General features: G+C 48.5%; 1 protein-coding gene across 1 annotated transcript; it reads right to left on the bottom strand.

Moving 5' to 3' along the window:
- Nucleotides 1–318: 318 nt before the first annotated feature.
- Nucleotides 319–9,994, bottom strand: LOC310658828 (uncharacterized protein; the record flags this gene model as incomplete). Its single annotated transcript, XM_083401198.1, has 4 exons — nucleotides 319–1,916; nucleotides 5,408–5,703; nucleotides 8,460–8,539; nucleotides 9,977–9,994. The coding sequence occupies 4 exons, from the start codon at nucleotides 9,992–9,994 to the stop codon at nucleotides 1,654–1,656; spliced, it is 657 nt and encodes a 218-aa protein (XP_083257324.1). The 3' UTR covers nucleotides 319–1,653.
- Between the last annotated feature and the right edge of the window lie 5,420 nt (nucleotides 9,995–15,414).

The following is a 15,414-nucleotide window of genomic DNA, read 5'->3' as shown; positions in this document are numbered from 1 at the left end:
TTCTTCAATCATAAACATTCACGGGAGTTTTCCATACCTGTCCTCTGAGGAGAAGCACCTCAGCTGATTTCTTCTTAGGGCATATTTTGAAATCAGTCACACTACCTTCACAAAACCAAAAGCCCTTTCCAGCAAGTGGGTCATAGCTGTCAACGTTTCCCTTTTGTAAAGGGAAATGCCCTTATACTGAATAGGATTCCACGCAAGAAAAGGGAAAGGTTGACAGCTATGAAGTAGGGGGTGACAGGGGGAGCTTTTTCAAGCACCCCATTTCCCTGCTCCCAAAAAAATTCCCTCCCCACAAATAAAGAGCTCATATTTTGAGTTTTATATATATTTATTTAAAAAGAGTTGCCATTTATTGAAGGAATCACGAACGTTCCCATTCAGGAGAGGCCAGCTCAACAGGCTTAAAATGTCCATCCTTCTTTCTTCGGAGAGGGAGGCGCAGCGAAGAATTTAGGATACAGCTTTCTGCTTTTGCAGCAAGATCAGAAGATCCAGGAGGTGGTTTGCAGCACAAAAAGACACCCCTGAACCACCCACCCCAAGGCTAGAATTTCCCCAAGTCTGTCCTTAAAAATACTTTTAGCTGTTTCCATTGAAACTCTTAGCAGCTGCCACCAGGGGGCATGCGAGAGCCCTTCCTTTGCAGCTGCCTTTGCTCCTTCCAGACCAAATAGCATCCTTTCTGGGGTGTCTTCGTAAACTACAGATATTAAAAGCACAGGGATTTTGTTTGAAGCACCTCAAGGAGGGCAGGGGAGCCTGGCAACACCAGGGCAGGTCTCTTCCTCACGCCCCCCCCCCCCCCGCCCAGCCCCTGGGGTTGCCTTGCCCACAGCTGCCCTCCCTTGCAGGGGACGAGTTAGGGACCCCCTCCCGCAATATAATAATAATAATAAATGATCCACAGTCCAGCAGGCCTCTTCCACCAACTGCTGATGCTTGCAGGTGGGCTGGCGACTGCATGGCTAAACCTTGGGGTAAGCAGACAGATTCCTAGCAGACTTTCACAGGATGAGAACACAGATCCATTATTGTGCCGAAGAACAGGGGGAAATGTTTCTATGAAGGGAGCCCAGAATTTTGCTCTGGATGCCCAAGTGGGGTGCCCAATCCTGCGCCCCAATTTTGCCAAATGCAGGTCCATCCAACAGCCACTGGGCACACCTTTTCTGTGTGTGTAGCCAAGAGTCTAGAGCTCAGTGAGCCTGACGCAGCCCAGTTTGTTGAGAATCAAGGCCTTCTGCATTCGGATAAGGCTATGAAGCAGAAAAAGCCAGCCACATTCTTGGCCCCAAGTTGCTAGTCCTCAGTGTTCTTCTCCATGTCCCGCAGCAGATCAATAGATGTCCCTTTTGCAGAGTCTGGGTTTGCTGTGGGGTTGAGGATAACGTCTCCATATCGATCCATAGGGGTTCCAACACCTGCCCCAGAAGTCTCCCAATTCACAGGGTGCAGAGGCTCTCCCAAGTGGGGGCACCTTCCTCCCCCAGACCAGCTGGGCTTCTGCTGCCAGCCCCCTCTTTCTCCAGGGCAGGTTGGCCAAGGCACATACAAACCCAGCCCCATCCACGTTAACCCCATCCCTTAAAAAAAAACCCATATAACCCATGCCATTTTGGTTTGCCGCCAGCGAAGCCCCTCGGCTCATGCGTAGGGGCCAATCTCTTTGCTTGTCCTGAGCTTGTCGTCCCCCGAGAGGCCTGGGGGGGCTCCGTCCGCAAGGCTGCTTCCCTCCGATTCCACCCACCGGCCGGGGAGGCAGGGGTCCAGCCCCTGGGAGGGCATCAGGTCTCCCAGGAAGCCCATCAGCCCGAAGAGCAGAGACAGCAGAGAGAGTACCAGGCCCAGGAGGTAGATCTTCACCACCCACTGCATGGTGATGGCGGGCACAGATCCGGGACTTGCTCCTGAGAAGAACAGAACAGAGCCCTGAGTGGCTGCAACTCACACCTCTAATTTTGGCCACAGAGGCCCCAGCCTCCTATTATCAATTCCCTGCACTTAAATCTCAAGTTTTCCTCCAAACTCAAAGTAGCTTACATGGTTCTCCTCGCTGAAGCCCTACAACAACCCTGTGAGGTAGGGTCAGGCTGAGAGAGGGCAATGGATGACCCCCCCCCCCCAAGGTCACCAAAAGAGCTTCTCATGCCCTTGGATTCCACTGGTGAAAGCCACCTGGGTGTTTTTCTTTCTAAGGGATCTTTATATATTGTCCAAACATTATATAGAGATTTTCTAATTATATGATTTTTAAAACCTTTGTGAGCCTTTGTGGCATGCATACTTATAGTATATTTACTTATACTTACTTATACTTATGCAACCAAATACGTTGTCAAATCGCTCCAAATCCAGCACATCAACATTGCCTAATTGAATCCATTCTTTCATCCAGCAGAAAGCTGCAGCTTCATAATATATCTTCAGATCTGGCAGGGAGAATCCCCCTCTTTCTTTAGTGTCCGTTAGCAACTCATATTTAATTCTGGGGTTTTTCCCCTGCCAGATAAATTTAGACAATGTTTTCTGCCATTCTTTGAAACACTTAACATTATCAATAATTGGTATGGCTTGAAATAGAAACATCATCTTTGGCAATGGGGGTGGCATTTGAAACCTGATCTCCCACATACCTGATATAATTAATAATAATAATAATAATAATAATAATAATTTTTATTTATACCCTGCCCTCCCCGGCCAGAGCCGGGCTCAGGGTGTCTAACACCAGTAAAATTACAGTAAAAACATAATGGGGGGGACCAATTTAAAATACAGGTCAAAATGCAATTTAAAATGCAGCCTCATTTTAATAGTAGCCCATAAATCAGAACCATAGGGGGAGGGAAACATAAGGGTCAGACTGAGTCCAAACCAAAGGCCAGGCAGAACAGCTCTGTCTTGCAGTTGGGGCCAGTGCTGAAAAGGCCCTGGCCCTAGTTGAGACGAATCTTGGGACCTCCAAAGTGTTGCTATTTGTGGACCTTAAGGGCCTCTGTGGGGCATACCGGAAGAGGCGGTCCCGTAGGATAATAATATGCAGCCTGCCTGGGTTTCCCCAGCCACTCTAGGAGGCTTCCAGCACAATATAAAAATATAAAATGCCATAAATCATCCAATATTTCAAAAAACTTCCCTAAACAGGGCTGCCTTCAGATGTCTTCTAAAAGTCAGATAGTTGTTTATCTGTCTGACATTTGATGGGAGTCCAAACAATAACAAGGAAATTTTATATTTCATAATAAACTATATACCACACTGGCTCTCAGAGGCAGCTTTAGATTCAACCCCAACACCCCATTTGCAGGCCTCTCAGATTAATCATTCAGCCTTCTCAAAATCAAGTGCATTTATTTTATTTGTTTCACAGAATTTATAAACCGCTTCACTGTAAAAACAAGGAAGCCTCGGTGAGGTTTGCAGAAAGATAAGGAAAACAAAGGGGAAAGATTACAATGTGTTAAAACGTGCAAAAAAATCAAAACACTACACTCGGTTAAAATTCGGATCAGCATCTCTAAGGAAGAAGGCTTTGAGCAGGCGCTGGAAATAATCCGGCGAAGGTGCCTGCTTTATATCCATAGGCAAGGAGTTCCAAAGGGTACATACACAGTGACTGAGTCCTCACCAATGTGGCTCCTGGGGAAGGGCCAGGCTGAAGCAGTTTTGGGGTCGCGGGTGGGGGGGGGGCAAGACCATCTCACAAGTAAACTCTGAGCTCAGGTCTTAGGTGCTGGCAGTGCCTACTTAGCCCAGAAATGGAAGCAAGAAGAAATTCCAACGAAAGAAGAAAGGCAGACAAAATTAATGGACTATGCAGAATAAAATGACAGGAAGGATTTGAAACCTGCGGGACCAGAGATTTACAGAAGATTGGAAGGAATATACGGACTATTTGAAGAGCAACTGTAATCAACAAATTACCCTAGTAGGACTACAAGAAGTTTTGTAAGGAGAAATGTATGAAGCATTGCAAAGTAGAGAAAGAATAGAGATATTAGTGATGAGTTAAATGTAATTGTGGAAGTAAGAAAGGTATATTTAGTGAATATGGAATATGGAAATTTTTCAGAGGTGATTGATGGTATAAGATATGAAAGTATGTTTAATTACTGTCGAAAATGATATGTCCAAAAAAAAAAATTAAAAATTATATATATAAAAAGTAGATGCTGACAATGCCTCACTCCTGTCAGCAATGCTAGGAGCTGAAAGGGACCTCTGAGGGTCATCCAGTCCAACCCCCTGCGATGCAGGAATCTCAGCTAGAGAATCTGCTCTGAAACGATGACCCCAGTGGGGCTTAGACCCTGCCTGGCTCTCTTTCCCCACTCCTCCACGTGCCTCAGTTTCCCCAAGAGCAGGCTCAGAATGGCCTACGCAGCTGCCCACCAGCCTCCGCCTCTCGCGAAAGGAAGGGGAGCCCCGCTCTGCACACAGGAGGACCCCCAGAGAGAGCCAGAGCGCAGCCTGCGAGGCGCACTTTCTAGAAGCAGGGCTGGGACTGCCACTTAGCCATCAGGGCAAAAGCAAGGAACTGGGGCCAAGCTGCCTCTCAGGCTCAACTTCCTCGCAGGCTTGTGGTGGGGATTAAATGAGGAGGAAGACCACGGTTCAAATCCTGCCCGGCCAAGTTCAGCCATAAGCTCCCTGGATGGGACCTTGAAGGCCAGTGCCTTACTGTCTCGCCTACCCTACTTGCAGGGTTCTTGGGGATTAAAGGAGACGGGAGGGGAACCATGTAAGCCGGACCTTGAGCTCCTCGGAGGAAAGGGTGGGATAAATAAAATGACTTTGAAGGGTCCGAAGGAACGGAAGGCGCTCTGCACGTGCTCCGGAACACATGACTCCTGTTGCAAGCGCTTCAACTATCAAGTCTCCCAGATATAACAATTAAAGCGGAGCAGGAGGAGCAGATTTCAGCCCATACACCCCCCCAAAATGTTGAAGTAGGCAAGCAGAAACTGGAAGGCCTGGACCGAAAAACAACCTATGTTTCTAAAACAGGCTACCCCGGAGCATGTGCAGAGTCCCTCTGGGCTGACGGTTCGCCCCGGATCCCGTCGGACCCGTCGGACCGTTAGCCGTGTGTGTGTCGTGGGGGGGAGGGCGGGGGCGGGGGACGACTGTCTTCTCCGACCCGGGCTCCGTCTGGGAGGGCGCGGACGTCCCTGCAGGATCTCCCAGGTGCGCGGGGCGCCATTCCCAGCCCTCCCCGTTGGCGATGGGCCCGCGACCCTTCGACGGGCAGAGGCTCCCCTACCCCCGACCCATGGCGTCCCTTCTTCCCAGTCGGGGGGAAGAGGCGAGGAGCCCTCGAGGCTCAGTGCAGCCCCGACCCCTCTTCCCCGGACGACCCCAATCAATGGACGGGACGGAGGGTGGGGGAAGAACTTACCGGATCTCCTCCTCTTCCTCTCCCGACAGCGGCGACGTGCAGCCCGTCCGCCGGCCACGCGTCCGCCTCTTATGGCTCCTCCGACGGGGCGGCGCTGACCCTGCCCCGCCCGGAAGGGAAGCTTTGTTGGACGGGGCGGCCGTGGGAACTGGCGTCGCGGGGCCGATCCAGGGTCTCGGAGCTCATCGCCCGGCCCCACCCCTCCTGAAAGCTCGGGGGCGGGGAGGAAGCGTGGGGAGGGGCTCCCTGCTGCCTTTGAACGCCTCCCCTCCCCCCCCCCCGACGGCTGTACACGCCTTGCACGTGCCACACGCCCGGGCTGTGCAGAAGCCGCCCTCTCCCCCCCCCCAGCCCCTGCAGTGACCTCTCACCCACTGGGCTCTTGGCCAGAGAAGGGGGGGCTAGCCCCGTCGGACACGCCGCCTCCCCCCCCCCCCACGCGCGTCCCGCCAGCTCCGAAGATGCCTCGTGCCTCGACTTCTGCACCGCTTGCTCGGCTTCTTGGCTCTCCCTCCGAAGGGAGGCGCGCTACCCTCCCCCCCAATTGGACCCCGCTCTCAAGCACCCAGTTTTGATGGGGAGGGGCAGCGGCCGTGGAAAAGACAAATCCCCTAGCGGGAACGTTAGGGAAGGGACTGGAAACAGAACGGCCATCATCGTCCTGCGTTGAAGGGGGCTGGACTAAATGACCCCGGGGTACTTCCCGACTCAACAACCCTGTGTTTCCTAAGGCCACTCTATGAATGCTTGGAGCGACCAGATTTGGAAGGCTGCGTAAAGTTCTGGTCTCCTCGCCTCATAAAGGGTATTGATATAAGTTTATGAAAAGTGTGTCTGGCATGGAGAAAGCAGATGTAGGAGAGTTTTTCTCGCTCTCTCAGAGAGGACAGTCCGTCTTCGCCTGGCGCAGAATGAACCTGCGGAACTCCCTGCCACAGGAGGCAGGGATGGCCACTAACCGGGATGGCTTTAAAAGAAGATTGGAGAAATTCCTGGAGGAGGAGAGAGGTTTGGGTGGCGCCTGGGCAGGGTGGCTGTGCCCAGTCAGAGGCAGCAGTGTGCCTGAATGCCCTGCTGGATAGCGCAGGGAGAGAAACCAGTGTTGCATTCTCACGGTGGCCAACCATTATTATTTATACCCTGCCCATCTGGCTGTGCTTCCCCAGCAACTCTGGGCGGCTTCCAACAATATATTAAAATACCATAAAGCATCAAACATTCAAAGCTTCCCTAAACAGGGCTGCCTTAAGATGTCTTCTAAAAGTCTTGTAGTTGTTTTTCTCTTTGACATCTGGTAGGAGGCTGTTCCACAGGGCGGGTGCCACCACCGAGAAGGCCCTCTGCCTGGTTCCCTGTAACTTGGCTTCTTGCAGGGAGGGAACCGCCAGAAGGTCCTCGGAGCTGGACATCAGTGTCCGAGCAGAACAATGGGGGTGGAGATGCTCCTTCAGATATACTGGGCATTTAGGAACCCCGTCCCCCAGCTTCCTCTTCTTTCAACCAACAACCAGGAAAGCCTCAGCCCTCCTGCCCCTTGGCCTTGTGTCCCCCCTCACAAGACGCCCCCTGGTTGCATCACCAGGGAGGGACCCTCCCCTCCCTCCTCCTTCCTGGGCGTCTAGTTCCCCTTTCACCTACTTAGACCCCTGGGCTTCCACTCATCCTTGCGAAGAGTGAGCATGCGCCCCCAGGCACACACTGCAGAAGGGCAGGGATGATTTAAATCCCCAGCCAAATTCGTGCAGGGGCCAGGTTCCCCATGGGCAGCACTTGGCACTGGTACCAGTCTCCTTCATTCCTCATAGAATCAGAGAATGGTAGGGTTGCAAGGGACCCCCAAGAGTCCTCTAGTCCAGCCTCCTGCAAAGCAGGAATTGCAGCTAAGAAAACTCTGACAGATGTCCATCCAACCTTTACTTAAAAGTCTCCAAGGAAGGAGAGGCCAGCACCTTCCAAGGAGGAATCTCCTTCCCTGGAGGTATTATTATTATTATTATTATTATTATTATTATTATTATTATTATTTCATTTCATTTCTATGTTATAGGAATTCTAAAGTCATATATATATATATATATATATATATATATATATATATATATATTCATAAATGTACAAGGCAAACATGTACATAAATTTATACACCACGTGCCTGAAATAGTACAGGAGAACAATCCTGAAGCCATTTTGACTATCCCAAATTGACCTCAAATATTTCTCTGCAAGGAGGAAGGAAATGGGGAAAGCTCCCCAATTGTCTTTGGACTGTAGGGGCTGCTTTCACCTCCCTGTGAATACAGTCTGGCAAGTATCTGTTAACCTGAGCACACTCTCAATGTGCGTAAGAGATTCAGGAACTAAGTATTTACCATCTCCAAGGAATGGCTACCCAGAAAAGGCAATCAGATAATAATAAGGCATTATCAGGTATCCTGGCAGACAGGAGAGAGGCAACACACTCAAATTTCTGCTGGGGACCACCTCTTTCTGTGATGCATGTATGATGTTTTTTGGGGGTGGTCTTGAGCTACAGGGGAGGCAATTTCAAAAGTCTATATAAGAGCTTGAACACCAGTGTTCTGGGTTCCTCCTCCCTCCTGCATGTGGTGAGTGAGGACCCTGTTGCAACAGTTTAATAAAGATCAGGCTTACTAGCCGCTTTGCTTCTCAATATTCTCTGTTTGGCCTGTTATTTTCTCCTACTGATAGAGAACCTTCATAAGGACCCTATATGGGCTCTTGGGTACTCCATAAGAAATAAAGGAACAGTTTTCTCTTATAACATCTATACCACTTTATATTTTTAAGACATTTGATCACAATGGCTGAATAATCTGTGGCTGGGAACGTCTTGCTTGCCGCAGCCAGGAATCTCACAAAATCTCGGTCTTGGTGCAAAGCGCTTAAGCTCCTGCGCATTTGTAAACATAGCCACTGGCGAGGCCTCCTGGTTCCTCAGATTTCCAACTGGCAAGACAACAACCCTCTGCATTCTCTGGGCTGACCTGAGCAAAGGCAGAGAAAGAACCTGAGGCTTTCTGTCACCTTTCACCCAGAAAACAGGTTCAGGGCATCCAGCATTCCTTTGGGCTCGGGGCACACATAGCAAGCGGCTGCCAGCTTGCTTTGTGCCTGGGAAGAATGGGGCAGAGGGGAGCCTGCAAAGAGCAAAATGGCCCTGGGCACATTTGGAAGAACTCGATTTTCTGGCAGCACTTTGGAACTCCCTCTGTATCAATATCAGGCAGGCATCTTCCCTGTGTTTTCACACCCAGACTTGCCGCTTTCCCCCAGTGGCAGAGTTCCCCCAGTGTCAAAATTCAGGAGGCAATTACCGTACTCTTGATTGAAACACAGTTAGGGCTGTCCCATGGAAGAGGGAGCAAGTTTGTTTTCTCTTGTTCTGGAGGGCAGGACTCAAGAACCAGTGGCTTCAAGGTACAAGAAAGGAGATTCCGACTCAACATACGGAAGAACTTTCTGGTGGTGAGAGCTGTTCAACAGTGGAACGGTCTCCCTTGGGAGATGGTGGACTCTCCTCCTTCCTTGGAGGTTTTTAAGCAGAGGTTGGATGGCCATCTGTCATGAATTCTTGAGCTGAACATAACATACAATAAGCATAACATACAACAATACAAACAACCAAATAAAAGACTTCCTTTATGCTGTATCTGGCCTCCTTATTTACTTTTTATAAGCTATTCTTATGTTCACGTTTAATGAGGGTGGATTTCTGTATTACGGGGGTGGGGGGGTTATGTTATGTTGTAAATATAATTTCTAATAAAAATTTAAAAAAGAATTATTGAGTTGAGATTTCTGCATTGCAGGGGGGTTGGACTAGATGACCCTCAAGGGTCCCAACTACGATTCTATGACTGTGTGTGTGTGTGTGTGTGAGAGAGAGAGAGAGAGAGAGAGAGAGAGAGAGAGAGATTGTCGTAAAGGCAAAGGGATCCCAGACCATTAGGTCCAGTTGTGGCCGACTGGGGTTGTGGCGCTCATCTCACTTTACTGGCCGAGGGAGCTGGCGTACAGCTTCCGGGTCATATGGCCATGACTAAGCAGCTTCCAGCGAACCAGAGCAGCGCACAGAAATGCTGTTTACCTTCCTGCCGGAGAGGTACCTATTTATCTACTTGCACTTTGACATGCTTTTGAACTGCTAGGTTGGCAGGAGCAGGGACCGAGCAATGGGAGCTCACCCCGTTGGGGGGATTCGAACCACTGACCTTCTGATCGGCAAGTCCTAGGCTCTGTGGTTTAACACACAGCGCCACCCGCATCCCTAGTGATTATCTTACAAGTCACATAATATCAGGATTCAAGCAATGCCTGAGGTTGTGGGGTATCAGGCAGTTTCTGCACTGTGGATGCCAACCACATGGCTGATGCTGTGGCCAATGTTGTCCCTGGGCTCTGATCCACTCAGCAAGCAAATGTAGGCAAGGGTCGAGGGGCAACTGAGTCCAGGGCTTGCACTTCCACACCAGACCAGCCTCTTCCCCTTGATTTCAAAATCGCAGTGTCAAGTCTGGAACAAGCTTTTGCTGGCAGCACTGAATGTACCAGCCCAGGGAGAGACATTGTGAGCAGGTGGCAGCCATGGCCTCATTCTCACTGCAGAGGTGAACTTGGGTCTGGCTGGGGCAGGTGGCAGATTGACCCTGTGGGATGCTGTTCTGCAACACACGCAATGACTTGTGCTCGGGAAGAAAGCAAAGCTAGAATCTGGAATCGGTTGTCGCCAGCAGCCTAGATGGCTTTGTAATAATAATAATAATAATAATAATAATAACAACAACAATAATAATAATAATAATAATAATAATAATAATAATAATAATATTTTTAAAATTGCACGCTGCCCATCTGACTGGTTATTCCTCCTGGCAAACTGCCTGCTGTGCACTGGATCACCAGTCCTTCATCGCTCCCAGAATCCGGGTAACCAAAAGTCCCTCTGTTGTAAATAAAAAATATGCCCTTTTCCCTTATGGGGTATCCAAGAGCCCATATAGAGTCCTTTTGTGGGTTCTCTATCAGTAGGAGAAAGTAACAGAGGCCAACCAGAGAATATTGAGAAGCAAAGCAGCTAGTAAGCCTGATCTTTATTTATCTGTTGCAACAGGGTCCTCACTCACCACACGCAGGAGAGAAGGAGGAACCCAGAAAAATGGCACGCAAGGCCTTATAAAGACTTTTGAAAGTGCCACCCTGGAGTCCAAGACCACCCCCAGAAACATCATACATACATCACAGAAGGGGTGTAACCTAAGACCACCCCTCAGATACATCATACCTACATCACAGAAAAGGCGGTCTAAAACAGAAATTTGAATGTTGTTTTTCTCCTGTCGTTGTTTATCTCCTGTCTGGCAGGTTACTTGATTGGATTTCCTGGGGAGCCTTTTGTAATGATAAATATTTAGTTCCTGAGCCAGGTCACAGGCTCAAACCCTATTCATATCTTAAATGTGCCCTTAAGACAAGATTTGTGAAGGAAAAGACAATGGGGAAGCTTTTCCATTTTCCTTTGACCTTGCAGAGAAAACATTTGCTCAGTTTGGGAATCAAAACAGTTTCAGGTCGGTCTTCCTGTGCTCTCTATGTACGTGCTTGGTTGGCACACTTACGAACATTTAACATATATATAAGACCTCAAAATTCCTATCACAGCGGCTTCCAACAGAATATAGAAAAAGACAACAGAACATGCTCTACAAACTGAGCTATAAAAGCTTCCTGGTATGGGGATGCCTTCAGATGTCTAATTATTTATCTCTTTGACATCTGACGGGAAGGCATTCCACAGGGTGGGCGCCACTACTGAGAAGGTCTTTTGCCTGCAGTTAGCCAAATTCATGGAGAAGAAGTCTGTCTGCGGCTCCTAGCCAGGATTGCTCTTCTCTGCCTCCACTATTTGAGGCGATAGATGTTTCTGAACACCAGTTGTGGAAATGACCAAAGGGGAGGGCAGGGCTCTTGTGCTCAAGATCCTGCTTGGGGGCTTCACATCTGGTTGGCCCCCATGACAACAGGAGGATGGACTCAAGGGGTCACTGGCATGATCCAGCAGGCTCTTCTCGTGTTCTCACAATGCGGGTTGTGGGTCTCCCACAGGGGAGTTCAGAGCGCAATGTGGCCTCCCGCGGCCTCGGCTCTGAGGACGTGCTCCTGAATCATCCGAGGTGGAGCTGGTGATTCCTCGTCATGCTGTGCCCTCCTCCTCTCTCCTCTCCCAGGCCAGGCTGATGCAAGAGGAAGCCCAGGACTGTTAGCAGGGATAGTCTGCAGAACAGAAAGAGACTCAGACAGGACAAAACGTCCTGAGAAGCATTTGCAGCTGTGTGGGATGATTCAGGGGCACAAGAGGAAAACAAGCCCAGCTGGCAGGAGTCAGCCACACTGGGGCACACATTTTCCATTGCCACCTGGCTTCTGCACCTAGTGGCATTCCTGTCCCCCCCCCCCCCAAGACTTGGGAGCAGACAACACACATTATTGAGAACCAGCATCCTGCTCTCACAGTGGCTAAACAGAAGTCCCAGTGGGAAACCAGCGAGCAGGATTTGAACTCAAGAGCTCTCCCTGCTCCTGTGGTTTCCAGCAACAGGGATTCATAAGCATGGTTGCCTCCAATTGTTGAGGACAGTGCAGGCTATTGCACAGTACCATTGTAGCAGGGAACCCCCCCCCCCCATCATTCAGTTTGTACAGACTTCACACAAACTCACACTCACACACTACATACGCTACACTTCTGTTATAAATTCATAGAAAATCAACTATACATCGGATTTGCAGTTCCACTTTTATTTTACTCCATGAAGGAAGGACTACAAAATGGGGAAGGTTTGATGCAGGGCACCATAATCCCTTCACCATACCAGCACATCCACAGGAGCCCTGCCCAGTTGCTATGCCAACCCTGATGGTCTCAGACAGAAGACCATCAACCCTGCATACACCAGTGGAATCAACAAGGACTATAACAAAAGAACAGTGATTGGATTCCCCCTCAAGGGGCAGGAAACTGCGACTACCTTTTGTCTTCAGAAAATGACTCATGGGGAGGAGGAAAAGGGAACCAGCCAGGTGACAGGACACTCAGGTTACCACCACAACTCCTCCCTCAACCCCTCCTTTCCGTAATGTATGCATGATGTTTCTGGGGGTGGGCTTGACCTAGAGGAGGGGAATTTCAAAAGTTTTTATAAGGTCTTGCACACCATTTTTCTGTGTCTTTCCTCTCTCCTGCGAGTGAGGGGAACACCATGCTGCAACAGTACAATAAAGGCCAAGCCTACAGGCTGCTGTTTTGCTCCAATTTACTCTGGTTGGTGTCTTTACTTTTTGTCCAAGGGAGCCCTCGGATTTTTCCGGTAACACCATGAACAAAGCAAATGAACCATAAATTAAATGAGAGGTGGCAACACGCCCATTTTTAAAAAGACACCCGTATTTCTCACGCTGGCATGAATGCTGGATGTTGAGCATCTTAAGTCCAAAGCATGGGAAATAAAATCGCACCGGATGACGGGCAAGCATTCTGTATCCTCCTGGAAACATGCAGTTTATGTGTGTGTTTTGTTTTGCTTTGTTTTTTTCCTGCAATAGCCAAAGTCCGTAAATCCTTATGGCAAATGAAGGCAAATGTAGATTTTTCAAGGTTTTCCAATCCTGGGAAATCTTAGCTGCAGTTGTGGGGAAGCCTGAACAGGTGACTGGATTGCTTTATCTATTGTTGAATATACTTGGGGCCAGACTAATGAAACATGAGGGCATTCCCACCAGAAATGGAGGAATTTCCCTTGGAGTCCACAGCCCCTACCAGCAATCCTGTGTTGACGTCTGAAAGGTCAGGATTTAAAAAAACAAAAAACAGCCTTAGGAGGTGAAGGGACCGAACCTGTTTTCTGCTGCCATTTCCCCACCCCAAAACTCCCGCCTCTCAACTCCTTTTCCAGAGACTCCCTTTTACTGGGGAGGTTTTAATCGATGGCCACATGGACATCTGTTATGGATGCTTTAGTGGCAAATCCTGCATTGCAGGGGGTTGGACTGGATGACCCCCTGGGTCCCAACTCTGCAATTCTCTGAAAACCAGCTTGGGTATTGATTTCAAGCCGAAAAATGGACAGCAAGGAAAAGTTTAGGGCCCCTATTCACCCAACGCGACTCCTCTGCTCAAAACCACCCTCTCTTGAGGCTATTGCTACTTTTAAAAAATACATCAATAGAATCAGGCATATATTTCTCTGTAAGGATGTCTTTTCTGCTCAGAAATGATAAAGGGGGCCTCTTGGGAATGGAGAGAAGAAGGCATGGGGTGGGGAGGAATCAGTAGCAAAGATAAAGCGAAGGGTTTTGCGCAGGAATAATCCAAGTTCTCCTGTCTGGAGACAGGAGACAGGGTGTTTTTCACACTTCTTGTGGGGCTGATCAGTTTAAGCAGCTTAAGCCTGGGGGCTCTTCCTCTTTTATTCTGGCTATCTTGGACCAAGGCTGATATCACACACTCCAGAGGAGATTGCCAAGGTCCTTGGCTAAAGATTCATGATGTTGCATCATTGCCACTGCCAGGAGACCATGATTTACAGCCCTAAAATGTCCCAAATACTGCAACCTTCCTTCTGTGGATCTCCAGGATCTCAAGACAGAGAAGGGTGATCCTTCTTAGCCCACCTGGAGATGCTTTGAACCCCAGACCATCCGCATGAAAAGTGGGTTCTGGACTGCTTAGTGGTGGCCCCTCCCCAGTAAGAACATAGGAAGTTGCCTTCTCCTCAGGGAAGCCCTTGGTCCATCTGGGCAGTAAACCCTTAGGTGTTCTCCTGCATTGCCAGGGGTTGAACTAGATGACCGGTGGGGGGGGGGGATCCCTTCCAACTCTAGGATTCTAGGATTCTGCATTGCCCATGGCCCTCAGTGGCTCTGCATTGTTTCTTAATGGCCCTAGCTTGGCCAGGTCATTCACATGGGCTAGCCCAGGAATTCCCCTGAAGCTTGTATTTCTCCCTTCACATCCCAAATCATGAGAATCTTGCCATCTATTAATTTTCAAGGTTTGGGCACTGCCCCCCCCCCCCCGCAAACTTATTACAGAAGATTGGTAATATTTTGCTTGTCTGCAGCTGCTTCAGTTTTCTCTCTCTGCCGCTTAGATATATTGTTAAAAGATGGTCTATAGAAATTCAATAATCAATCAATCTCCTGCACTCCCTGTCATAAGGGAATCAGGGTCAGAGAGGGGAATAAAGAAAAAATGACCCTACAGATATCAGATTATCATTCTACCCAAAAGCCACACAATAATAATAAACTGTGCCTTGAAGAATAAGTCATTTTGCTGTGTCTTTTCATGTATCATTGAATGTGACTTAATGTGCCTTTTGCTACTCCTGTTTCACTGATACTGAAATGTATCTTTTTCTCTATGAAGTGTACCTCTTTCTTAATGAAGGTATCTTTTTTAAAATGTGTTTCCCTTGCAAAATGTATTTGTGAATGTATCCTTACTGAAATGCTGTATTGTGCTGTACTTTTCTGAATGTATCCAAAATGTAGTTTTGAAGAATGTAACAAAGTATTTCAAATGTATGTACTTGACTCAATATTGTATCCAAAAGGCTGCCAAAACTCTCCACCACACTGCCATCTACTGGGTCTGCAAACGATACCATGAATACACACAGACATCAGCTCAAAATAAAGTAGTTTTATTTTCCAATAAGTATGCAAACATCAGGCTACCCCACCCGAATTGATAGCAATGCAGAATAGGATTTCACTTTAACATTTAAGCCATTTCCCGAACATCCAGCCTCACAATCTGCAGCAGTTGCGGAGGTATTTTCCTGTTGATAAAGAAAAAGCCATTTAAAGCAGATCCAGAATTAAATAGGACGAAGATCGCCACATATTACTCGAGCCCTCCAGCAAATTGACACCTCCCGAAAGTCTTTCAACATCCTACTCACCTTATGTTAATCCACTCTTCACGC

This window comes from Podarcis tiliguerta (assembly GCF_965153285.1).
Source record: "Podarcis tiliguerta genome assembly, chromosome: 10".
In the NCBI taxonomy this organism is placed as follows: domain Eukaryota; kingdom Metazoa; phylum Chordata; class Lepidosauria; order Squamata; family Lacertidae; genus Podarcis; species Podarcis tiliguerta.
Note: the sequence above shows the minus strand (reverse complement) of the source record. Positions and strands in the feature narration are given on the sequence as shown.